The following is a 23,728-nucleotide window of genomic DNA, read 5'->3' on the forward strand; positions in this document are numbered from 1 at the left end:
GGGGTGTGTTCTGACCGTGTTCTCAGGGGTCTCAGGTTGAGGAAGAGACAAGGATCTGACTCCATGTTTCAGAAGGCTTGATTGATTATTTTATGATATATATTATGTTAAAATGATACTAAAAGAATAGAAGAAAAGGTTTCACCAGAAGGGTAGAATGGAATAGAATAGAATAGAATAGAATAGAATAGAATAGAATAGAATAGAATAGAATAGAATAGAATAGAATAGAATAGAATAGAATAGAATAGAATAGAATAGAATGATAACAAAGGTTTGTGGCTCCGCTCTCTGTCCGAGCCCGCTGGCTGTGATTGGCCATTAATTAGAAACAACCACATGAGACCAATCTCAGATGCACCTGTTGCATCCCGCAGCAACAGATAATCAATGTTTGCATTTTGTTCCTGAGGCCTCCCAGCTTCTCAGGAGGAAAAATCTTGAGGAAAGGGTTTTCCATAAAAGTTGTTTGTGACAGTGTGTGGATGCTTTGAGGGGTCACACAGCTCTTGCACCACTGTCAGCTCTGCTGCTATCTAACCTGCCTGTGGGCTCCTTAAAGGACAATCTGGAGCTGGTTTGTCCCTGCTGCATCTGCCTGTCACCCTGCTTGTCCCCAGGCAATCCCTTGGGCTGAATTTCCTGATTACAGGGAGTTGCTCCCACAGGTTGGATGGATTCTCCTTTCTCCCCCATAAAAGATGTATTAAAATGAAATCTGGCACAAGAAGACAAAGATCTAGGATGGTTTTTAAATATTATGTCTAGCTGTTTTTACTGTAAAAGGAATTCCAGGACTCTCAGGGAGTCCTCTCAGGCAGAGCTCACCTGCCAGGTTTAGCTGTCATCATTTTTGAGTCACACCTGGAAGAGTTTTGCATTAATTTTGTGGAACAGATTCTTAAATTAATAATAATAGTAAATTAATAAATTTTAAATTTAAATTAAAAATTTAAATTAAAATTGGGGATAGATGCTGCATCCTGCTGCATGCCATGGGGTGCCAACCCTCACCTCCCTGGGCTGGGGGTCACCCGTGTGTGATTGTCGGGGCGCTGGGATGGTGCATTGGTGTCACCCTCACTCCTCCTGCTCACCTTCGCCCAGGCAATGCTCTGAAATGCCACAAATGTGTGGCATCCAACGAGAACGAGTGCAACCAGCAGGGATCCCACAGCTGCCCCCAGTACGCCGACGCCTGCTCCACCATCACTGCACCCAGTGAGCGCCTGGGCTGGGGGGCTCGGGGGGAAAGGGGGGAGCACCAGAGGGCCTGGGAGGGGACCAGAGGGTCATGGAGGGGACCAGAGGGTCTTGGAGGGGGACAGAGAATCTTGAAGGAGGCCAGAGGGTCTTGGAGGAGTCTTGAAGGGAACCAGAGAATCTTGAAGAGGACCAGAGGGTCTTGAAGGGGACCACGGGATCTTGGAGGGGACCAGAGGGTCTTGAAGAGGATCAGAGCGTCTTGGAGGGGTCTTGAAGGGGACCAGAGGGTCTGGAAGGGAGCCAGAGAATCTTGGAGGGGACCAGAGGGTCTTGAAGAGGACCAGAGGGTCCTAAAGGGGACCAGAGGACCTTGAACGGGACCAGAGGGTCTTGGAGGGGGCCAGAGCATCTTGAAGGGGGCCATAGGGTCTTGGAGGGAAGCAGAGGGTCTTGGAGGGGTCAGAGGATTGTGAAAGGGACCAGAGGGTCTTGGAGGGGTCAGAGGATTGTGAAAGGGACCAGAGGGTCTTGGAGGGGACCAGAGGGGCTGAGAACCAGAGGGTGAGGAGAAGCAGGGCACATGAGGCGGAGCAGGAGGCAGTTTCTGCTTGAGGGGAGGAGAGAGATGCGTTAATTCCGCCCCGCACTGTGCCGGCTCCCTCTCCTGTGCCGGTGACACCCAGGACAGTGCCTGACCCTCTGTCCCCTCGCCTTTCCTCGCAGACAGCATCATCAAATCCTGCTCCTACAAATCCTTCTGTGACCAGGCCCGGCGCGGCGGCTCCGGCGGCGCCACCGTGCGCTGCTGCTTCAGCGACGACTGCAACGGGCCGGCGGCTCGGGGCTCCCGGAGCGGAGCGGGGACAGCCCTGCCACCCCCTGCCGGCCTGCTGGCCACGGCCCTGGCCGGGACAATGCTGCTGGGCTGGCTCTGAGCCCCGCCCGCCTCTGCTGTAGCCTAGGGAGCGGCGGGGATGCTCCAGGGGAGGGTCACAGCACCGCCAGTCCAATAAACGCTGCAGTGAGAACCGCGTGCGCAGCCTCTGCTTGATGGGGGAAGCAAAACTGCGAGAGAAATGGAACCGGTTTGGCTTCTGGTGCTACCCCGGAGGGCTTTGCTTTGCTTTTGCAGGGATTCCCTCCCCTGTGGTCGAACAGAAGCGGTTTTGGGCTGCTCTCTGCAACCTGAGGAGACATGGGGGAGATGTGACGGTGTTCACAGGGGTTCTTGGATGAGGATCTGACTCCATGTTTCAGAAGGCTTGATTCATTATTTTATGATATGTATTACATTAAAACTATACTAAAAGAACAGAAGAAAAGGTTTCATCAGAAGGCTGGCTAAGAATAGAAAAAGAAAGAATGATAACAAAGGTTTGTGTCTCAGACAGAGTCCAAGCCAGCTGACTGGGATTGGCCATTAGTTACAAACAATCACATGAGACCAATCACAGATGCACCTGTTGCATCCCACAGCAGCAGATAACCATTGCTTACATTTTGTTCCTGAGGCCTCCCAGCTTCTCAGGAAGAAAAAAATCCCAAGAAAAGGATTTTTCATAAAAAGATGTCTGCAACAGTTTGGCTTCTGGTGCCACCCTGGAGGGGTGCGAGAGGAGCCTGGGTGTGAAAACCCCAAACCAGTTTAGTGTTTGCAAAGGGAGGGATGGGGACACAAGGAGGGCTCGGGAGCTCCGGGATGCCGGGAGCAGGCAGCGGCGGGACTGGCGTGGCACGGGCAGGGGCTGCGGGATCCTGCGCTGCCTTGGTTTTGCTCTAAATCTTCCCCTGCACCAGGATGGGCTTCACCGAGCCTGGAGAAAGCGCATCGGGGCCAGACGGAGTTTCGGAGAGAAAGTGGGGCTGCCCCGGGGTGTTCCTGCTCCCAAACCCACCCTGCAGCAGCTTTCCCAAGAGGTGCCCTTGCAGGAATCACCAAGGGGGCGGCTCATCCCTGGCAGTGCCAGCCCGAGCGGGGGGGACCCACCGGGGATGGGGTGAATTCCCCGCCTGGGGGACGCACAGGATCCACAACAGGGAGGGCACCGGGCTGCCCCTGCCCTTCCCACCGGCTGAGCCCCCGGACAGGGAGGCGGACGGACAGACGGCGGCGGGACGGACAGACAGACGCCGACCCCCCCCCGCCCCGCGGAGCCGCCCCGCACTCACATCCGGGGCCGGGTTTGCTAATGACAGACGTAATTAACCCGGAAAGAAGCGACGGCGGAGCCAGGGGCACACCCCCTCCGCCTCCCGTCCGTCCGTCTGTCCGTCCGTCTGTCCGTCCTCCTCCTCCTCGCAGCGCCCGCCGCCCCCCGCCCGCCCGGGGCGCGCAGCCCAGGGACGCCGCGGGGTAAGTGACACCCGGGGGGACACGCGTGGCCTCAGAGCCGCCTCCGGAGACCCCACGGGCCGGGCTGGGAGCCCTCGATGTCCCATCCCCACCCTCCCTGCAGGGTCCGCGGCTCCGGACAGCGCCGGTCCCCCTGTCCCTGTCCCTGCAGCTGCACCGTCCGTGCCGGGGCTGCAGCGGAGCCCTCCCGGTGCCAGCGGCTCCACGGGGGCAGCCAGGGGGGCTCTGCCCCGTGGGAGCTCCGGGAGTGCTGCAGGATCATCCTCGCCTCGAATCTGTGGGGTTGGAGGCAAGCGTGTGGTGGGGATCATGTGTCTGGGGCTGCTCTGTGTTCTCCCACTCCTTGTGGCTGATGAAGAGCTGTACGCAGCCTTCCTCCCGGCAGGCTGATAGTTTCATGAGGGCAAAGAGCTGCGGTTAGTAGCAGCGAGTCGCGGAGTGTCTGTCTGTCGTGGGTCGGGACAGACATCGCTCCTCGCGGTGCCAGCGGCTCCATGGGGGCAGCGAGGGGGGCTCTGCCCCGTGGCAGCTCCGCGGATGCTCCAGGACCATCCCCGCCCCAACTCTGTGGGGCTGGAGGCTCGTGGAGGGGGTTTGCAGCTGCTCCGTGTGCGGCTGATGAAGAGCCGTGTGTATGAAGAGCCTCCTCCCGACAGGCTGATGGTTTCATGAAGAAAGAGAGCTGCAATTAGCAGGAGCGAGTTGCTGTCTGTCTGTCGCGGGTCGGGACAGACAGCGCTGCTGCAGCTCCCGGAACGGAGGGAGGCTCATCCAGGTGTGAGAGAGGAGGAGGAGGAGGAGGAGGACGCTGCGGCCGCCCGCAGGTGCGCTGGGAGCTGCGGAGGGAGGTGCCCAGGCGATGTGATGCTCCACACGCCGGCTCTGCCATGGCCTCGGGTTTTTCAGAGGAGGGCACAGGCAGCCGTGACCGTGCAGGGACATCCTGAGGTGCTTCCTGGAAAGTCTGGCTGGGTGGCTGCACACGAGGCCTCTGAGGCACCCTTGGGTGCTGCACGGACAGTGCCCTGCGCCTCCTGCCTCTCCCTGGGGAGCACTTCCCTTTGGCCTGGGCTGACAAGGGGGTGGGTTTGCTGTAAATCTTCTTCTGTAGCCAAATTCCTTGCCACTGAGTCAGGAAAGAGGTGTCTTTTTTTGGTGGGATATTGTGATTTAAAAAGCTGGCAAGTCAGTTGCTTCAGAGGTAGGGGAGAGTGCTGGAAGTCTCTGATAGGCTTCACTGGGAAATTGAGCATTTTCTGACCCTGCTGGATTTCCTGAGCCACCCTTGGGTGCTGCACGGACAGTGCCCTGCACCTCCTGCCTCTCCCTGGTGAGCACTTCCCTTTGGAGCAGGCAGGCAAGGGGGTGGTTTTGCTATAAATCTTCTTCTACAGCCCAATTGCTTGTAATGTCATTCACTGAGTCAGGAAAGGGTTGTCTTTTTTGGTGGGATATTGTGATTTAAAAAGCTGGCAAGTCAGCTGCTTCAGAGGTAAGGGAGAGTGCTGGAAGTCTCTGATAGGCTTCACTAGGAAATTGAGAATTTTCTGATCCTCCTGGATTTCCTTAGCACAGCTGGAGATGCTACTTTCATCCTTTTCTTATGGAAAAGTGCAGTTCTGGGTGGCTGCAAAGAGACCATTTGTGTTCTGTGGGCGGTGGGATGTGAGGGGACGGGAACCTGGCTGGCTTGGTGCAGAGTGAGGGGCAACCCCAACCCCCTCTGCCCACAGCTTTGGGCATCTCCAAGTGCAGGCTGAGGTCAGTGTGCACAGAAAGGATGAGTCTGTGATGAAGGATGGTGCTGGGGGGACATGGAGAGCCCAAGAGGTGTCCCATGGGGCTGGGGGCTCATCTCTGTGCTGCCTGTGGCACGTTCTGCTCCTCCCTCATCCATCCCCTAAGCAGAAATCTCCAGACCTTTGCTGTCAGCAGAAGGAAGGGTTTATGAGGTTTGCTCTGAACGTGTTGGTATGGTTGAAGGGATTGGCTTTCCATGTGCTTCCCCACCACAAAAATCACCCCACAAAAAAGCAGTGAGCCTTGAAGTGCCCACAGAAACCCTTGTGCCAGGGCACTGTTGTTGGTCTAAAACAATCTCTCCCCCCGCAGCAGCATCGTCCCCATGATACCCATCTCTGAAATGGTGGTGGTAGCAGCAGGTTGAGTTGTTTTCTGCCTCCTCTACCTTTGCAGCTGCACCCCAGCTCTTGCACAACCCTCACCTCCCCGGGCCCCACTCCACTGCAGCTCAAAAATAGCATTTCCTCCTTTTGCTGCACGAGTTCTTTTATTTGCGTAGCTCTGCTTCTGGCACCTGCGTGATCACCACTCACCCTCCTGCCAGACAAACCACACTGGGCTCACTCACATCCTTTGGGTAACGGCTGCTCTCATCCCTGCCCTCCACCCTGTGCCCTGGGCAGGGGGACACATCCTGCCTTCCTGGGGCCCTTGCTGCTGGTTCTGCTCCTCATGCAGGGCTGGAAGTGATGATGGTGCTCAGGGGCAGCTCAGGGGGTTGAAGGATCTCTCCTGGATGGGAGTGATGGTTCTGCTCCTCATTCAGGGTTGGAGTGATGATGATGATGATGATGATGTTCCCATTGCAGCCCTGGGGGTTTGAAGGATCTCTCCAGGGTGGGGGGTGCTGGTTCTGCTCCAAGTGATGATGGTGTTCCTACAGCAGCCCAAGGGGTTTGAAGGATCCCTCCAGGGTGGGGTGTGCTGGTTCTGCTCCCTGTGCAGAACTGGAAGTGATGATGGTGCTCAGGGAAGGATTCCTCCTGGGTGGGAAGTGCTGGTTCTGCTCCTCATTCAGGGCTGGAAGTGATGATGATGATGTTCCCATTGCAGCCCTGGGGGTTTGAAGGATCTCTCCTGGGTTGGGATGCTGGTTCTGCTCCCCATTCAGGGCTGGAAGTGATGATGATGATGATGCTCCCACAGCAGTCCAGGGGTTTGAAGGATCTCTCCTGGGTGGGAGGTGCTGGTTCTGCTCCCCATGCAGGGCTGGAAGTGATGATGATGATGATGTTCCCATTGCAGGGCTGGAAGTGATGATGATGATGATGTTCCCATTGCAGGGCTGGAAGTGATGATGATGATGATGATCCCATTGCAGCCCTGGGGGTTTGAAGGATCCCTCCATGCCCCTGGCAGAGCTGGGACACAGCGTGGCCCTGCTGGGATGGGTCATTGCTTTCCCTGCTGACTCGACGTCCCGGCTGCAGGGATTTTCTGCTGGAGCTGCAGATTGTTCCCCGTTTCCTGGGAGTGTGCTCAGGCTCTCTCCAGCACTCAGCTCTGGGATTGTTGCTCAGCACAGCTCTCAGGGTTCTGGTGTCTCGTGGCAGATCCTTTGTGGCTGCTCTGGCCTCGCTCATGGGGTTTGGTGGCTCTGGGAGTGCTGGGTCGGGTGTTGTTCCTCCCATGTCCCCCCAGAGAGCTCAGCTGTGGCTGAGTGGCTGTGGAACACCTGGGACAGGCCGGGGGGATGCTGGGGCAGCTCCCTGGGGAGCAGAGCACCCACCTGCCCCTGCCTGCCCTCCTCCACCACAGGGTGATGCCAGAAGGAGCCCGGCATGCCGTACCTGGACCGACAGAACCGCATCTGTGGCTTCCTGGACATCGAGGAAAATGAGACCTGTGGCAAGTTTCTGCGGAGGTATTTCATCCTGGACACCCAGGCCAACCACCTCCTGTGGTACATGGACAATCCTCAGGTGGGCACGTCCCTAAAGCTGGCACTGAGTCTGTGGGCACATCCCTGCCGGGGAAGATGGAACAGGAAAGCCTTATCAATATGATTGCCTGGCAAAAGATTTTGAGAATATAGAAACTATAAGTGAGATTGAAATGAAAGCAAGCTTTGAGATCCCTCAGTTACTGAACGATGAGAAAACAATGGTGTGGCTGGCTGGAGGTGATCCCCTTTTGATGAAACAAGACTCTCTGCTTGTAGACAAGCCCAAAAGTCAGAGCAGACCCTGCAGCTTAGCAGAAAGGGTCTAAAGAAGAGTTTTTAGGGTTTAAAATGTAACACAGGATGGTAATGTAATGATTCTTATAGGCTGTATGGAAATGCTGTAGGATTTGTATCTTGTACTAGATTGGTTTGTGAGAAACAGAATATTCAACACAGAAGAAGATTTATTGTATTGGAATGGGAACTTCGCTCTCTTACCCTTTTACTCTCTTACCCTCTCATCCTCTCCACCCCTCTCTTCTCTGGAGCCTGCTCTGAGCTGTGCCTGGCAGCTCCCAGCAGGGCCCTTTGCAATAAACCCCAAATTGCATGACCTGGCTTCAGAGATCTCTCATCTCCATCCATCCCGACACTCCTACACATCCCTGCCTGCAGCAGGCATCTCCCCCAGCTCTCCCCAGGCCCCTCCCTGCTGTGTCAGAGTCTCTCATGAGCAGGCTCCAGCCCTTGGGTGACCTCTGTGGTTTCCAGGGCTGTCCCAAGGAGCACAGCAGGGCTGCTCCCTCTGCTGAGGGGTCTGGGCTGAAGCAGGTGCAGGACAGGGAAGTGGCTGAGGATGGCAGCCAAGGGCACAAAGGACAGGCTGGATTGCCCCTGCCACCTTCTCCCTGTCATTTACCTCCCACTGCTCCTCCTGTGTGTTGCAGAACCTGGCCATCGGAGCAGGCGCTGTGGGATCTCTGCAGCTGACCTATATCTCCAAGGTAATGTTGGGGTGGGGCACAGGCAAGGTGAGTGCTCCCTGTTTTCCCCTTATCCCTGTGCCATCCCCAGGACAGAGAATGGCTTGCCCTGGGAGCACCCAAGGCCAGCTCCTGGTCCATCTCCCTGGGGTGGAGCTGGGCAGGGCTGTGGGAAGCAGCACCAAGACCCTGGAGTGGCACAGGACAGGGTGCAAGGCTGGGCTGAGGAGGAAGAGGAACTGCTCTGCTGAGGAAGGACACGGGGGTGTGTGGGGACGCTGTGGTGTCAGGGTGAGCTGGGCAATCAGCTGAGCAGTGCTTCAGCAGCTCTCCCCTGCGCTCAGAGGGCAGTGCCCCGAAGGATGAGACCTTCCAAAGCCACTTGTGTGTCTCAAGGGGGTTCTTCAGTCTCCTCGGGAAGGCAGGAGCAGTGCAATAAGGCAGAGCTGTGGCTGTGTGTGGACAGTGGAGCTGCCACCATCCTCCTCCTCTTCCTCCTCCTGCAAGTGGCCCCTCAGCTGCTGGGGGCTGGTGGCTGCTTTATCCTGGAGCTGGATATAGCCTTGGACAGATCTTCCTGTTCCTGCTGAATCATGATTTATAAATTAAGCGCAGATGAAGCAATGCTGGGAGGCCGAGCCTTCCCCATTTTGGAGAGAGCCTCACAAATTACATAGGTTTTAGTTTAAATGGAAATTGCTGCAGGACAGCATTTGGTCACAAACTGCGGGGTTGGGTTCTGTCAGTGGCTGGCAGTACCAATAGTAAATACACCAGAAAAAGGGAGGTTTGCTTGAGAAAACATATTTAAAGCATTATGGACTGGCTTTGAAGGAGGAGGATTGTCAGAATAAATACTCCAACAATGTTGTTTGTGCAGCCTCAAGGAATATTATTCTTATATAAACGATTCCTACTCTTCAGGGAAAAACCACCACTATTTTCCCTCAATTCCCTTAATTGCTGATGAGAGGCACTGTGTTAATCCGGGAGAATGGAGGATGTTTTCAGGTCCTTTGAAAGCTTTCTGTCCTCTGCTGTACAGCCCAGCCAGCGCCTGAGGGGGTGCAGGGCATGAAAGTCCTGGCTCAGTGCTGACCTTCCCCTGGGAGCCAGCACCCTGTGCTGCTGCATGTGCTGTGACACGGGCCAGTCCCCTCGGCTGCCACAGCTGTGCTGCAGCTCCAGCTGCCCCCATGTGTGTGGGCTCCTGGTTAGGGGTCCTGGCTGCGCTGGCAGAGCCCAGGCAGGGAGTGGGATGGGTGGGTAGAAACTCCCAGCTTTTCTGCCCACCGTTAGCACGTGCTGTTATCTCTAATTTTTCTCCCTTCTCTGATTTTTTTTTTTTCCCCTGATTTGCTCTGTCACAGGTTAGCATTGCCACCCCCAAACAGAAGCCCAAAACTCCGTTCTGCTTTGGTGAGTGAGGGGATCTCGGTGGGCTCAGTGTGGGGACAATCTCCCACAGGAATCTGCAGCGTGGGTGCCCACGAACCCTCCTGAATCCTCCTCTCCTTGTCCTTCCCTCTCTGGCAGTCATCAACGCTCTCTCCCAGCGCTATTTCTTGCAAGCCAGTGACCAGAAGGACCTGCAGGACTGGGTGGAGGCGCTCAACAGGGCCAGTAAGATCACGGTGGGTTACTTCATGCTCCTCTCAGTTGTTCCCTCCAGCATCCCCAGGGATCCTTATGGCTGAGCTTTATTTCTCTTCCTTCACCCTCCCAGCCCAGCTGTGCCCCAGGAAGGTCCTGTGGGACCCATCCAGGCCCTCCTCCTCCTCCTCCTCCTCCTCCTCCTCCTCCTCCTCCTCCTCCTCCTCCTCCTCCTCTTGTTGCTCCTGCTGGCTGGGGTCTGGCTATTACAGCGTCCTGAGTGGGTCGCTGAGGGTGAGAGATGGACGAGAATCTTGTTTCTTGATCAGAAGGCTGGATTTATTGATATATGATATATAATACATTATGACTCTACTAAATAGAACAAAGAGAGAAGTTTGCAGAGGCTTGCTAGCCTAAGAATAGAAAGAAAGAATCGATAACAAAGTTGTGTACAGGGACTCTGTCCCTAGCTTGCACCCGTGATTGGCCTCTAATTATAAACATGGGAACATGAGCCAACCAAGGTGCCCCTGTTGCATTTCACAGCAGCTGATAATAATTGTTTACATTCTCTTCTGAGGCCTCTGCCTTCCAGAAGACGCAGAAATCTGAAAGAAAGGATTTCTGTGAAAAAATGTCTGCGACAATCTGGCCTCTCTGTGCCTGTCAAAGGCTGGCTTCATTGTGCTTCAGTAACTTATTTATTCAGTTTTTATTCTCCCCGGAATGCCAGCTCTTGTGGTGAGGCAGCGAATCGCTGTGGGGCGCATCCAGAGGGCTTCATCTGCCATCTCCTGTGCTGTGCTGCTGTGCTCACAGGGCCGTGAGCTGATGGGCACTGACCCGGTGCCTGCTGCTCCTGGCAGCGTGGGATGTGCCCTGCTCCCTCCTGGGCACCACCAGGGCGTGGGCTGGCAGGAAAATGAGACCTGGATGGCTTCTGCCTGTATATGGGGGGGTCCCTGGGAAAGGACTGGGGGCTTCTTCTGGGGGCTGTGCAGTGAGCAGCGGGATGTTGTAAATCAGAGGTGACTCTGAAAAAGGGGAGAGCATGATGCATCTGACTCCATCATCAGAAGGCTAATTAATTACTTTATTATACTATACTAGGTAATGTGACCATGTTCACAGGGATTCTTGGATTGGGGAAGAGATGAGGATCCGACTCCATGTTTCAGAAGGCTTGATTTATTGTTTTATGATATTTATAACATTAAAATTATACTAAAAGAATAGAAGAAAAGGTTTCATCAGAAGGCTGGCTAAGAATAGAATAGGAAGGAATGAGAACAAAGGTTTGTGTCTCAGACTCTCTGTCTGAGCCAGCTGTGATTGGCCATTAATTAGAAACAACCCCATGAGACCAATCACAGATCCCCCTGTTGCATTCCACAGCAGCAGATAACCATTGCTTACATTTTGTTCCTGAGGCCTCCCAGCTTCTCAGGAGGAAAAATCCAAAGGAAAAGATTTCTCATAAAAGATGCCTGTGACAATGTGCATTGTATCCAAACTGGATCTGCCCTGCCCTCACCCTTGCTCACAACTGCTCACACTCATCTCTGATTCTCTCGTGACAGTCCCACACACACACACCTGGCCCTGACAGGCCAAGGCAGCAAAACATCCTCATTTTGTTTAAAAAATCTCCATATTGCATTCTACTTTAGCACAGCAAGCAAGAAAGATCAGAATTGTGTTTTCCTTCTCTGCTTGTCTCACAGTTCCTCTCTGTTCAGAGGGCACGTGAATACCACAGCAGGGCCAATTCATAATGTGAGCAGAGTTTTATTAGGTCATGCACTGATGTGTGCTGTTTATGGTGTGTGAATTAAATGTGAGGAAAAGTGATGTAAACAGTTTGATTGGGGCTTACCCATGGCTTTTTTTCTTTAAAATCCCTGGAGTGGCGTGGTGTAGTCTCTGTGGGAAACTCATCTGCAAGATCAGACCTAGCTTGTATTTTTTTTCTTTGTCTGCAAATACGTTAAGTGTGACAACCCTTGCAGCTGCCACACTGCTGTGGCTCGTGCCTTCTCTTTCCTGGCCACAGACTCCATCTCCAGAGCTGTGGCCAGATTCTGCCTGGGCTCTGTGTCTGGCTGTACTGTCAGCAGCATCCTCCAGGGTGGCTGCCTCTGGGGCAGGGGGATTCTGACAGGAGAATAATGAGATGCACCTTCTGCTTCTGCAAGCAGCCGTGGTGCTTTCCCTGGCCTGATTTCGGCCAGCCCTTCCCCACCCTGGCTGTGTCCCAGCTGGCCAACCGGCTCGTCCAGCCCTTCAGGGAGGAGCTGTCCCTGCCTGGCTGGCAAATCCAGGGATGTGGTGCTGCTGTCACCCTGCCCTGCTCTGGGGGAAGGCACTGTGGGGTGGCATTAGGGCAGCTGAAGTTCAGGGCTGGGAGCACAGAATCTCCTGGTTTTCATTGCTTTTTACTAAACTTAGATGGAAAATGTCCTTTCTAGGTGCCAAGGGAAGGAGAGGGGAGGATGGCAGTGTGGGAGCTGTGTTGGTGCAGCCCAGCCTCTGCCCAGGGGTGTGGGGCCAGCTCTGGGGTCACAGCAATGCCTGGCTCAGCCTCGTTAGCCAGCCCCAGCTCCTCATTAAGCCTGGCTGTAAATGGAGCGGGGACAATTAAAGGAGCACAAGTGTCCCACAAACTCACTGAGCTGCAGAGGCGAATCCCTGGGAAGGGATGCTTTAATCACTGAGCTCCTCTCATCTCTCCTCTGGGTGTCTCCTGCTGCCCAGGGGGGTTCCACACCCTCCCTAACTGGGGTGCTGGGTCAGGAGTTGTTTTCTGAAGGGATGCGGCTGCATTGGGCAGAGATGGGGTGCCCAGCACGGTCACCCTGTGCCCAAGGGTTTCCACACCCTAGGGTGCTGGGTCAGGAGTCGTTTTCTGAAGGGATGTGGCTGCATTGGGCAGAGATGGGGTGCCCAGCACGGTCACCCTGTGCCCCTCATCCCTTCCTTTCTCCCACAGGTGCCAAAGGGTGGCAGCGTCCCGCCGGCCACAGAGATCACAAAGCCTCCAGTGGTGCCCCAGGCCCAGGAGAGGAAGCCCCAGGTGGCCTACAAAACTGAGATTGTTGGAGGGGTGGTGGTCCACACGCCCATCTCCATCAACCAGGTGAGCTGGTTTGCACTTTCATTTCTGGGAACACTGTACCTGCAAAGCCTTTCCTCTGCAGGTATGAATGGCTGCTCTGAGCACCCTGAGCCCCTCTGCTTTTTCTCACTCTGAAGTGTGATGAGATGAGGGGGTGTGAGGAGGAGGAGGAGAAGGTCATGAATCTGCTCAGCTTCCTGGCCATCGCCACCCACCCACGTGTCTCGGGTGTAAATCCTCTTTATGTACCCAGGGTCCGGTGTCTCCACCACAGCAGCCACAGGGACTGTCCCAGGGCTGGTGGCACCTCTTGCTGTGGCTCTGCATCCCTTCCCTGGCACGCAGCTGGGCGTGCACGTGGCCATCAGCATCTCCCATGCTTGGGCACTTGTCCAGCTCTGGGTCTCACTTCAGCTCTTATCAGTGGCAGCACTAAAAATAGAGAGGAGAATTAGATCATTGCAGCAGTTTCTGCTGGCAGATGCTTTTAACACTTCCCTGACCACAGGGTGCAGCAGGAGGTGTACAGAGGGTTGTGGGGTGCAGAGGGGTTTTTTGGAGTTGGTGCATTGTGATGGTGTTCACAGGGGTCTCAGGTTGAGGGAAGAGATGAGGATCTGACTCCATGTTTCAGAAGGCTTGATTGATTATTTTATGGTATATATTACATTAAAACTAGACGAAAAGAATAGAAGAAAAGGTTTCATCAGAAGGCTGGCTAAGAATAGAATAGAAAGGTACGAAAACAAAGTTTGTGGCTTGGACAGAGAGTCTGAGCCAGCTGACTGTGATTGGCCATTAATTACAAACATGTTGAATTCCACAGCAGCAGATAACCATTGTTTGCATTTTGTTCCTGAGGCCTCCCAGCTTGTCAGGAGGAAAAATCCTAAGGAAAGGATTTTCATAAAAAGATGCCTGTGACAGTGCATCAGCTGCCAGAGTATTTCCGTGCTCTTGCTGCTTCCCCCACCGTGTGAAATGGCCATTCCCCTGCTGCAGCTTCCTGGGTGTGTCTGTGGTTTCCTGGCTGCAGGGGGGAGTCCCACGCTCAGGAGCATCACCCCAGCCCCGGGGTGTGTGACACTCCTGGCTGCAAGAGTGTCCCCACTCTGGGGAAGTGTCCCCACCTTTGCTCTGGACGCCACCAGTGCAATGCCCAGCAGAGCTGGGTGTGGGTGGCATCCCCATCGAGGTGCTCCAGCTCTCTGCAGGGCTGGGCAGCACTTTGAGGCCAGACAAAAAGCTGCTGCTGTGTCCAAAAAGCAGCTGAGGAAGGTGCAGGTTCACCCAAACCACAGTCCCTGCTGTGGGGCCATGTAAGGCTGGCAGTGGCTGCCATGGCAATGCTCAAACCTCAGCCCAGGGAGGAAGGGCTCTGAGGGATGGGCAACAAGCTGAGTGCAGAAGATGGTTCAGCTCAGCCATCCTCTGTGCTGCTGGGGTGGGTCTGGCCTTTGGGGTGCCCTGGGGTGTGCTCAGGGGAGCCAGGGCTGCGTGCTGGGCATGTGGTCGTGACCACAGCCCCTTTGAGCACTGCATTTGGGAGGGACAGCTTGGAGCCAGAGGAGGTGCAGCTTCCCTTCCTGAACTCCAAGCACTCAAGTGTCTGTGGTAGAACTTGCCTCTCAAAATGAGAATCAGAGACTTAATGGCTTTCCTGAGCAATTTATTCTCATGGTATATTGCCTTCTCCTGTTGGAAAGCATTCCTTTCCAGCTTGTGTTTGTCTGGTGGTTCTTGTTCTCCTCATTCCTTCAGTGGTGCAGCTGAGTCACCTCTGAGCCAGGCAGGTGGGCTCTGTTAACTCCCCTGCTGCAGGGGATTGCCTTCAGCCCTCAAATTGCTTCTCTGCAGCCCTTCTGATTCTTGTTTTTTAACACATGGTTGCAGAAGGGAGAATAGCACCAGGGAGCTGCACACAATGAGACATCATCAGCTCTGGGCTCATTCCCTGCCTGTGTCCAGCACTGCCACAAGCCCTTGGCTCACGCTCCTCACTCAGGGCTTGTGTCAGGAGGCTTTTCCCTGGCTGTCCTGGGTGCCTCCCTGCTGATGGTGGCTGTGTTCTCTCTCTGCAGGACGGGGAGGGCAGCGAGGTGGGCACACACCCTCTGCTGAGGCGCTCACAGAGCTACATCCCCCCCTCGGCCAGCAAGCCCCCAGCCGGGCCAGCCCCGCTCAAGAGCGGCTTCTGTGTCAAGCAGGGCAACGTGGTGAGTGCCAGGCGTGGGCTGGGGGTGTTCTGGGGCTGCTCTGGGCGCAGGACATCCATAGAGTGGCAGGGCTGAGCACTCAATCTCCTGCTCTTTTCCAGAGGAAGAGCTGGAAGCGGCGGTTCTTTGTTCTGGATGAGTTTTCCATCAGTTACTACAAGTGTGAGCAGGTGAGCAGCTCCCCCCGGACCCCAGCAGGGCTCTGGCACCTCCTCCTCCTCCTCTGGAGGGGGTACATGCCAGCTCTGGGGCCAGCCAAGCCCAGCATTGTCTCCTCTCACCTCTGCAGGACAAGGAGCCTCTGCGTTCGATTCTCTTGAAAGATGTTTGCAAGACCCACGAGTGCCTGGTCAAGTCTGGGTAATGCTCCCACCCCTGTTTCCCTGCCCTGGCCCCAGGCTGGCTCAGGCCAGAGCAGCCAGAGGGAGATTGGGCTGCTCCAGCTGCTCATGTGTGGGGTGTTTTCAGGGTCCCCTGTCTGAGGAGGCAGGAAATGAATCTGATTCCATGTTCTTAGAAGGCTAATTTATTATTCCACTCCATTATATTCTGCTATACTAAAACTAAACTAAAGAATAGAGAAAGGATACGTACAGAAGGCTAAAAAGATCCCAATGAGATCCAAGGATTGCCTTCAATGTGTTCCTTGCTAGCACACTCCAGAGATGAAGATAAATACAGGATTTTTTCTGTCCATGATGGCTGCTGGGGTGTGACTGTCTCTTTCCCACTGTTTCTAGTGACCTCCTGATGCGAGACAACCTTTTTGAAATCATAACAAGCTCCAGGACCTTTTACATCCAGGTGAGCAGCTGAGGCCGGGATAATTTTTGGGGCAGAAAGTTCAGCTCTCAAGAAATGAGTGAACACCAGTGAACATGAGCAGAGGGGGCTGTAACACACGAGTGTGAGGGAGAACTGTGGGGAATTCCCTTCTCCATTGGGATTATTTATAATAGAGGGTGTTTGTGGGAAATCATAACAAGCTCCAGGACCTTTTACATCCGGGTGAGCAGCTGAGGCCGGGATAATTTTTGGGGCAGAAAGTTCAGCCCTTCACCAGTGAACACGAGCAGATGGGGCTGTTACACACGAGTGTGAGGGAGAACTGTGGGGGATTCCCTTCTCCATTGGGATTATTTATAATAGGGACTGTTTGTGGGAGTCAACCTTTTACATCCAGGTGAGCAGCTGAGGCCAGGATAATTTTTGGGGCAGAAAGTTCAGCCCTTCACCAGTGAACACGAGCAGATGGGGCTGTTACACAGGAGTATGAGGGAGAATTGTGGCGGATTTTCTTCTCCTCTGCGATTATTTATAATAGAAGCTGTTTGTGGGATCAGAGCTGAACTTTGGCAATGCCAGGACAGCTGACCCTCACCGGGGCTGCTGTGTTTGCAGGCAGACAGCCCCGAGGAGATGCACAGCTGGATCCGCGCAATCACAGCCGCCGTGCAGGCCCTGAAAACCCGCCCCAGGGTAGGTGACAGACTTTCAATTTCACGTCTACGGTCAAACGGAGATTATGCCAACATGCAAGATATTTATTTAGTGGATTAATAAATGAATCCTGTCCCTGCAGGAGATGTCCTTTATGAGATCCACCTCCGTGGCCAGGCCCGGCGGCTCCTCAGGCCCCTCACAGCCGCGGCCCTCGGCGGAGGAGCGGCGATCGTCCTGCAGGGCGCCCTCCACGAGCTCCTGGCAGCCCTGGACGCCGGTGCCGCGGGCCGAGGGGCAGCAGCCGGGGCTGGGGGCACTGCCAGCCCCGCTCAGGGACTCCTCGGTGCTGCTGATGGAGCGGCAGTGCCAGGCCGGGCCCGGCACGCGCCTGAGGCACCGCTCCGAGCCGCAGCCCCTCAAGGAGAAACCGTTCGCCTTCGACCTGGACGATGAAAGCATCCGGACCTCTGATGTCTGAGTGGGCACCGAGCCTCCCCAGGGTCAGTTTGGGGCACACAAAGTGCTCCCTTCCCTCCAGCACAGCCCTTCCCTGCCATGCAGGATCTGTCTGCACCCACGTCCTGGTGCCCTGCTCTGCGGGGCGTGGGGTCCCTGGCTGCTCCTGCCCAGGCCTGGCCCCGGTGGTTCCATGTCTGGAAGGTGCTTCTGGTGCTCGTTGTGCAGGGCAGGAGATGCTGGGGACCTGTACGAGGGGACATCTTCTGCAATTGCATTGTTTCCCCCACAAACCAGGTCTGGAGGAAGTGGCAGGAGGTTTTGACGGCATGACACGGGGAGTGTGGCCTTTCTTGTGTTTGTAAAATGTTTCTCTCCCCTTTTCTGCTGCTCACATTCCCCAGGGCAGAGCTGGGAGCCACCAGCTTGCAGCTGCCCACACAGGGGTCTCACTGCAGCTTCCCCTTACAGTGACTTATTCCCTCAGAGACTGGATCTTCCCACTGTCCACACAAGGGTTTATCAGCAATCTGCTGGCTTTTAATTATGTCTTTTTATACCTGTGGCTGCTGTTGAATCCTAGCCTGGGCAGGTGCTCAACCCCTCCAAAGGCTTTTGGTACTTGCTGAGCATGAGCCAGGGCAGGCAGCCGGAGTGACAGTGGCTCCCAGGTGGGAGCATCCTCAGGTGTGATGTTGGTTTTGCACTACTCACACCTGGGCACAGGTAGCTGTGCCAGATGGTGAAGGGCTTTTGGTAAAAAGCAATGAAAAGCAGCCCTGATGGAGCTGGGCAGACTTGTCTGGCCAACTCCCGCACTGCCTGGCCGAGATGGAAAGCAGCAGGAGTTTCTAGAGCAATGTGAATTGTCATTTCCATAACCAAATGAGCTCCTGTAGGTGTGATAAATAGTGCATAGAAAATCCTTGGCTGAGATCTGATACCTTCACCCCACGAGTGCGTGCAATCCCCACGTGCCAAGCGAGAACTCCGCTCCCCTTTCACTTCCCTGGCTGTGACACGTCCTCTGCTCTGCTGCTCGGCCCAGTGTGTTCCCCAGGAGCAGAACATCTGCTTTGTGCCAGCCCTTTTGGGGCCTCCAGCTGTTCGACAGCTGTGCCTGAGCCTTGATTAGCCTGACTGACCTCAGTGTGATGCCAGTTGTACCTTCCTGCCTCAGTCCCCGTGGGGCTGCTGTGGGTTGGGCACAGCACAGGTGCCTCCCTGCTGCTGGGGGAGGCAGGAATGGGTCCCCCAAGTTCAGGGGGAGGACAGTCTCAAAGGGGATTGTGTGCTGAAGAACACAGACACCATGAAAATGGGTGGGAATCAATGCAAACGGTACAGGGGCGAGTGTTAATGTTATTTAATTGTAGCTACCTAGATCCTGCTGTTCCTTTTTCTGCTCCTTTTTGCTTTATTTGCACTAGAGTTTTTGAAACGTTCATTTTTTTTTAGGCTGACTTGCTGTTTGGCTCCTAACACTGTTTCAAGAATGTTTTAGCAGTTTGGCAAGCCCGTCCATCAGAGAGTTGCAGTGCTCTGATCTCAGTTTTGGAGAGCAGGGAATGCAGAGGGACGATGGAACCACAGACTCCTGAGTATTCCTGGTGCTTGATAATTGCACAGTTTCCTCAGGCCTGGGAAGGTAAAGCAGAGCCTTGTTGCACAATTAAGGTAATTATCCAGGAGCAGAAACTACCAGCAATATTGCAACATTCCTCTTGCTGGTTCTCGCCCTCCTGCATCCCCAGGACAGCAGAGAGGCTGAAGGTGAGGTTCAAACAAGTGTGGAGCTCAGCTGGGCTCCAGAGCTGTCCAGAGCACAGGTGGTGTGGGGAGGGAGGGATTTCCCTCCTGTTCCAGAGGGCTGGGTGGGTGCAGCCAGACCTCGATGGAGCTTTTTGGTTATTTTAAAGCAAACTGGTTTCCCCTCAGCTCCGTGTTTGCTCCTGGTATCCCCTCAGAGCTGCTCCCTCCTGAATCTTGTGCTGTGGGGCTTTATTGGGGTGCCTTGTGGGGGGCAGAGTGGGTTTGCTATTCCCACGTGGTTCCAGAAGTTTCTGGGAAGTGCTGGCTGGGGATTCCAAGTGCTCTTAGGGCTGGGGCTCCCTGCCTCCCACCCCTTGCCTGTACATGCTGCAATGCCCTTTCTCTGTGTTTTTAAATAAAGAAGGAAATCCCAGTTATGTCCCTTTGCACTGTGTGTTTTGGGTCATGCTGTCCCCACCAGGAACAGTGCATGGTGAGGGCAGGGACATCACAATTCCTTCTGAGCCAAGGTCCCAAATGTTCCCTGGGGAGGAGGGAAGTTGCTGGACCAAGGTCTTGCTGTGAGCTGGCGGTGGGGGGCTGGAGACACAGGAGCTGTTAATGATAATGGGCTTTCTGCATGTTTTATTATTATTTTTTTTCTTTCTGGGTCACTGCAGAACTTTTTCCCCTCCATGGCCTTTCCAGCCCTGTTGTTCTGCTGAGGAATGGCATTTTCAGGACAAAGCTGCCCCCTGCCCCCCCAGCTGAAGCTGCCAAACTGTGTTTTTGCTGTTTTATCTCAAACATGACTGGACATTTGCATACACAGATTTTGTGTCTGGCTCTGGCTGGGACTTGTTGCAGCTTCCTTTTCCCATTTTATTCAGCTTGCTAAGTTTTTAACCTGCAGCTGGTGGGGCTTCCTCTTTCGGGTGTGAGGTTCTTGCACCCTTTGTGTGCTGCAGGTGCCCTGTGCTGGGGCTGGAGCACCCAAAGGATGCCTGGCACACAAACAGGAGCTGCAAAATGGCACCTCTGCTCCCAGGGGTCAGGTGGCCCATGACCCCATGGCCTTCATCTCTGTGTGGCTGTGACCTACTAATCCCCCAAGTACGTGCAGTCAGCTTCTTCCAGATTTTATTGTTTGTTTGTTTGACCCCCCCTGTGTTTGCAAGCTCTGATTTCTGAAGCTGTCACTATTTGCAGTGGGAAGGCAGATTATTTTAAACAAGCAAACTATATCCTGAACAACTTTGTGTCCAAAGCTGGTACAGAGTCATTACCAAGAGTAACTGTGCACCCTGAGTTCTGTAAGTCCAGTTTGTGCCAGGCTGGTGCTGGGAACAAGCAGAGGCACCCAGGGGCTGCAGCTGGAGCCAGCCCTGCCCCTCCTCAGTACACCGTGCACCAATTGCTGCCATCACTGGGCATCAGCCCCCCGGTGATGAGCAGAATCAGATCCACAAACCACCAGATGCCCAGGCCCCCGAGGGTCAGCAGCTTCCCCACGGCGGTGCCGGTGTGGCCCAGGCAGAACCGATCCACGCCGAAGCAGCCCAGGAAGAAGGAGTAGAGCAGCGTGGTGATGAAGTAGTGTCCGGTGTACCTGCGAGAGAAGATGGGGCAGGGTCAGCGGGCGTCAGCGCTCCCCGCCGGACCAGCCGTGCTCCCGGGGGAGCTCGGTCCGGTGGTGCAGGGGGGACCGGGACTCTCCTACTTGACGCAGGGCCGGCTGCCCCGCAGGAAGCTCCGCGGCTCGGCGCACTCGATGCCGTCCAGCGCCCGGCACAGCACTCGCGTGTGATCCACCTCGCCGTGGGCCTGGCCGCCGAACTGCGGCGGGGGCAGCGCTCAGCGCTCACCGGGGCCCGGCGGGCACCGGCACCGGGGCCGCCCCCCGCCCCGCCCTCACCTTCACGCAGCCGTGGCCCAGCTCCTGCTGCGCCGTGGCGTTCCCGCCGTGGTCCACCGGCTCATCGCACTCCACGAACTCATCGGGGCTGCGGGGAAGGAGCGGCTGGTGAGGGAGGCGGGGAGGCCGCGCTCCCCCGCGCCCCGGCCCGGTGCTCACAGGTAGGCGCAGAAGACGAGCGGCGCCCGCGGATCGCTGTAAGCCCAGGCGGAGGCGGGCGGCCCCGGCGGCAGCTCCCGGGGCTCGGTGTCGTTGTCCGGGAGGCCGCGGCCGTGCAGCAGCAGCAGGTTCCCCAGCAGGAGCGCGGCCTGCCCGCACAGCAGCGCGTACCCCACGGGCGGCGCCATGGCGGCACCGCCGCGCCGCTCGGCCTCGGGCCGCACCGCCGCAGCCAATGAGCGTTCGCCGTCGCGCCGCCCCGCCGCCCGCAGCCAATGGGCGCCCTCCGCCCCGCTCCCGCAGCCAATAGGCGCCCACCGCCCCGCTCCCGCAGCCAATGGGCGCCCGCCGCTCGCAGCCGGTCGGAGAGAAGCGGAAAAAAGCTGCGGAAGCGGCAGCGAAGGGCGTGGCGGAGGGAGTGCGCGCCGGACGAAAAGCTGATTGGTTGCCGAGGGGGCTGGCGGCCAATGGGCGAAGGCGAGGGGCGGGGCGTTGATGTCGCGCGTGTCGCCTGCCGCCGCGCGCGGCGCTCGGGACCGAATCCCGGGGCTGAACTGGCTCAAACGGGGCCCAGCCGGGGCCGAACCGGCTCAAACTTGGCTCGACCGGGGCCCAGCCGGGACTCGGGGACCCCGGGACCCCTCCCTCGGGGGCGCCCGCCGCGTTCACCCAAAGAGCTGATGCCTTAACACCGGAGAAGGGCTCTCATGGCTCTGCGTTGCCGGTAACGGGCAGCGCGGCGGCTCAGCGACTGATTCCCGCTGTGCTGTGCGGCTCTGCCTAGTGCCACCCTGCCCTGTGGGAATGGGAGGCAGCCTAGGTTCGGGTGCATTTGTGCTCTTTTCCCCAGTAAATTGACTCCGCTTCGCCATTACTTGTTCCTGATGCGATGGGTTTGTCAGGTGTTTGTTGCTGGTTTTTTGGAGGATGATGCAGAGCTCCGAAGTTTCCTGGCAGGTTTTCCACGGGCCATTGGTGGAGCAGGGTAGGATGCCCGGTGCTTGTAGAGGAGGGTAAAGCCTGTGATGCCTTCTCATTCTGGGGAGTTTCTCGTGCTCACCTGTACCTGTGGTATTGCCCAGCCAGGGCCTGACACGGTGTGTTCTCATGTGCTTCCAACACATTATGAAAAGGTTCTTTCCCTAGAGGGCTGGTGGGGCACTGAACAGGCTCCCGAGGGAAGTGTCACAACCCGGAGGCTACCAGAGCTCCAGGAGGGTTTGGACAACGCTCCTAAGGATGCCCAGGGTGGGATTGTTGGGGTGTCATTGCAGGGCCGGCAGTCGGAATTGACGATCCTTTCCACCTCAGGATATTTATTCCACGGTCCGTGCTCAGTCCCGGGGCCGTGCCAGGGCGGTGCCGATGCCCGGGTCCGTGCTGGCTCCTGCGGCCGTGCCCGGGCTGTGCCGACGCCCAGGTCCGTGCTGGGTTCCGGGGCGGTGCCGAGCCGTGGGGCGGGCGGTCGGCCGGGCCCGGGGCGGTCGGTCGGGCTCACGGCTCCGCCCCGGGGCGGCGCAGCGCAGGCCCCGGCCCGGCTCCATAAGGCCGCGGGGCCGCCGGCCGGACCCAGCGCCCCACGGGAGGGGCGATGTGGCCAGGGGGTGTCATGGCCCGGGCCTGGAGCTGCCTCTGTCGCCTCCTTATCTTCCTCATCTTCCTCCTGCCGCCGCCGGCCGCGCCCGGGCAGCCCGCGGGTGAGTGCGCGGGGCCGGGCCGGGCCTGCCGCCCGCAGCCCGCTCGGCCCCCATTCCCTTTCCCGGCCCCCATTCCCTTTCCCGGACAGCGCCGTTCCCCCTTCCCCATCCCCTCCGCAGGGTCGGGCCCTCCCTTGTCACCCTAGCCCTGCCCTCGAAGGGGGCAGAGCCCCCCGGAGCTCGGCCAGAGCGGGGGTGCCCGGGGGTGGCCGGTGCCACCCACAGCAGGCGGGTCTGTGGGTGCCAGCACCACCTGTGCCCTGCCCAGCATCGCCGGTGCTCAGGGATGCTGCGGAGGGCCCGCCGGGGCTCCGGTGTCGGGCCCATGGAGCTCCAAACGGGGAGCTGATCCCGGGACAGAAAGGCTCCGGTGTCGGGCCTGTGGAGCTCCAAACGGGGGGCTCATCCCGGGACAGCGGGGCTCTGGTGCCGGGCCCATGGAGCTCCAGCCGGGGCTCTGGTGCCGGGCCCATGGAGCTCCAGCCGGGGCTCTGGTGCCGGGTCCGTGGAGCTCCAAACGGGGAGCTCATCCCGGGACAGAAAGGCTCCGGTGCTGGGCGTGTGGAGCTCCAAACGGGGGGGCTCATCCCGGGACAGAAAGGCTCCGGTGCCGGGCCCATGGAGCTCCAAACGGGGGGCTCATCCCGGGACAGCGGGGCTCTGGTGTCGGGCCCATGGAGCTCCAGCCGGGGCTCTGGTGCCGGGCCCATGGAGCTCCAGATGAGGAGCTGATCCCGGGATAACGGGGCTCCGGTGCTGGGCGTGTGGAGCTCCAGAGGAGCTGATCCCGGCAGCGGCCTCGGGTCCCGGCACACCTGCCCGAGTTCTTTGCTCCTCCATCGTCCCGGGAGCTCCGCCCGGCTCTTACCCACAGCAAAGCCCCAGGGATGTGGGGCTGCCCGGTCAGTGCAGGTGGCCTTGGCCATCCAGGGGCTCGGGTATGGGGCACAGCTGCCCAGGATGATGTCCCCAGGGTGGCGGGGATGACAGGACTCAGTGCCATCGTTCTGCGTGGCTCTAAATTACTGGGTCCCCTGCTGTCCTTAGGGATTGTTTATGAATTGAGATGGTTCTGTTTATGAGCTCTTATGGTGCTGATTCCAGGCTGTACATACATGACAGGCAGAAATGTCTCTTCTGTCATTGTTT

General features: G+C 56.9%; 3 protein-coding genes across 3 annotated transcripts in view; 2 read left to right on the forward strand and 1 right to left on the reverse strand.

Annotated features, from left to right (window-relative positions):
• Positions 1-3,512: 3,512 nt before the first annotated feature.
• On the forward strand, positions 3,513-19,338 carry PLEKHA2 (pleckstrin homology domain containing A2). Its single transcript, XM_058042381.1, has 12 exons — positions 3,513-3,559; positions 7,121-7,284; positions 8,195-8,251; positions 9,601-9,649; positions 9,767-9,864; positions 12,816-12,962; positions 15,023-15,157; positions 15,259-15,327; positions 15,447-15,517; positions 15,898-15,961; positions 16,559-16,636; positions 16,740-19,338. Exons 2-12 carry the CDS (start codon positions 7,144-7,146, stop codon positions 17,076-17,078), a joined length of 1,248 nt encoding a protein of 415 aa, XP_057898364.1. The 5' UTR covers positions 3,513-3,559; positions 7,121-7,143; the 3' UTR covers positions 17,079-19,338.
• Positions 19,339-19,436: 98 nt separating this feature from the next.
• TM2D2 (TM2 domain containing 2) lies at positions 19,437-21,092 on the reverse strand. The gene is made up of 4 exons (XM_058042382.1): positions 20,883-21,092; positions 20,724-20,811; positions 20,529-20,644; positions 19,437-20,417 (listed from the first exon to the last, which is right to left on the reverse strand). The coding sequence occupies exons 1-4, from the start codon at positions 21,068-21,070 to the stop codon at positions 20,204-20,206; spliced, it is 606 nt and encodes a 201-aa protein (XP_057898365.1). The 5' UTR covers positions 21,071-21,092; the 3' UTR covers positions 19,437-20,203.
• Positions 21,093-22,406: 1,314 nt separating this feature from the next.
• Positions 22,407-23,728, forward strand: part of ADAM9 (ADAM metallopeptidase domain 9) — a 29,372-nt gene continuing 28,050 nt past the window's right edge. Inside the window, exon 1 of the mRNA XM_058042351.1 lies at positions 22,407-22,579. Coding sequence (XP_057898334.1) covers positions 22,474-22,579 — 106 coding nt within the window. The 5' untranslated portion in view covers positions 22,407-22,473. The remainder of the gene's footprint in view (positions 22,580-23,728) is intronic.

Source organism: Melospiza georgiana, chromosome 31 (assembly GCF_028018845.1).
Source record: "Melospiza georgiana isolate bMelGeo1 chromosome 31, bMelGeo1.pri, whole genome shotgun sequence".
In the NCBI taxonomy this organism is placed as follows: Eukaryota; Metazoa; Chordata; class Aves; order Passeriformes; family Passerellidae; genus Melospiza; species Melospiza georgiana.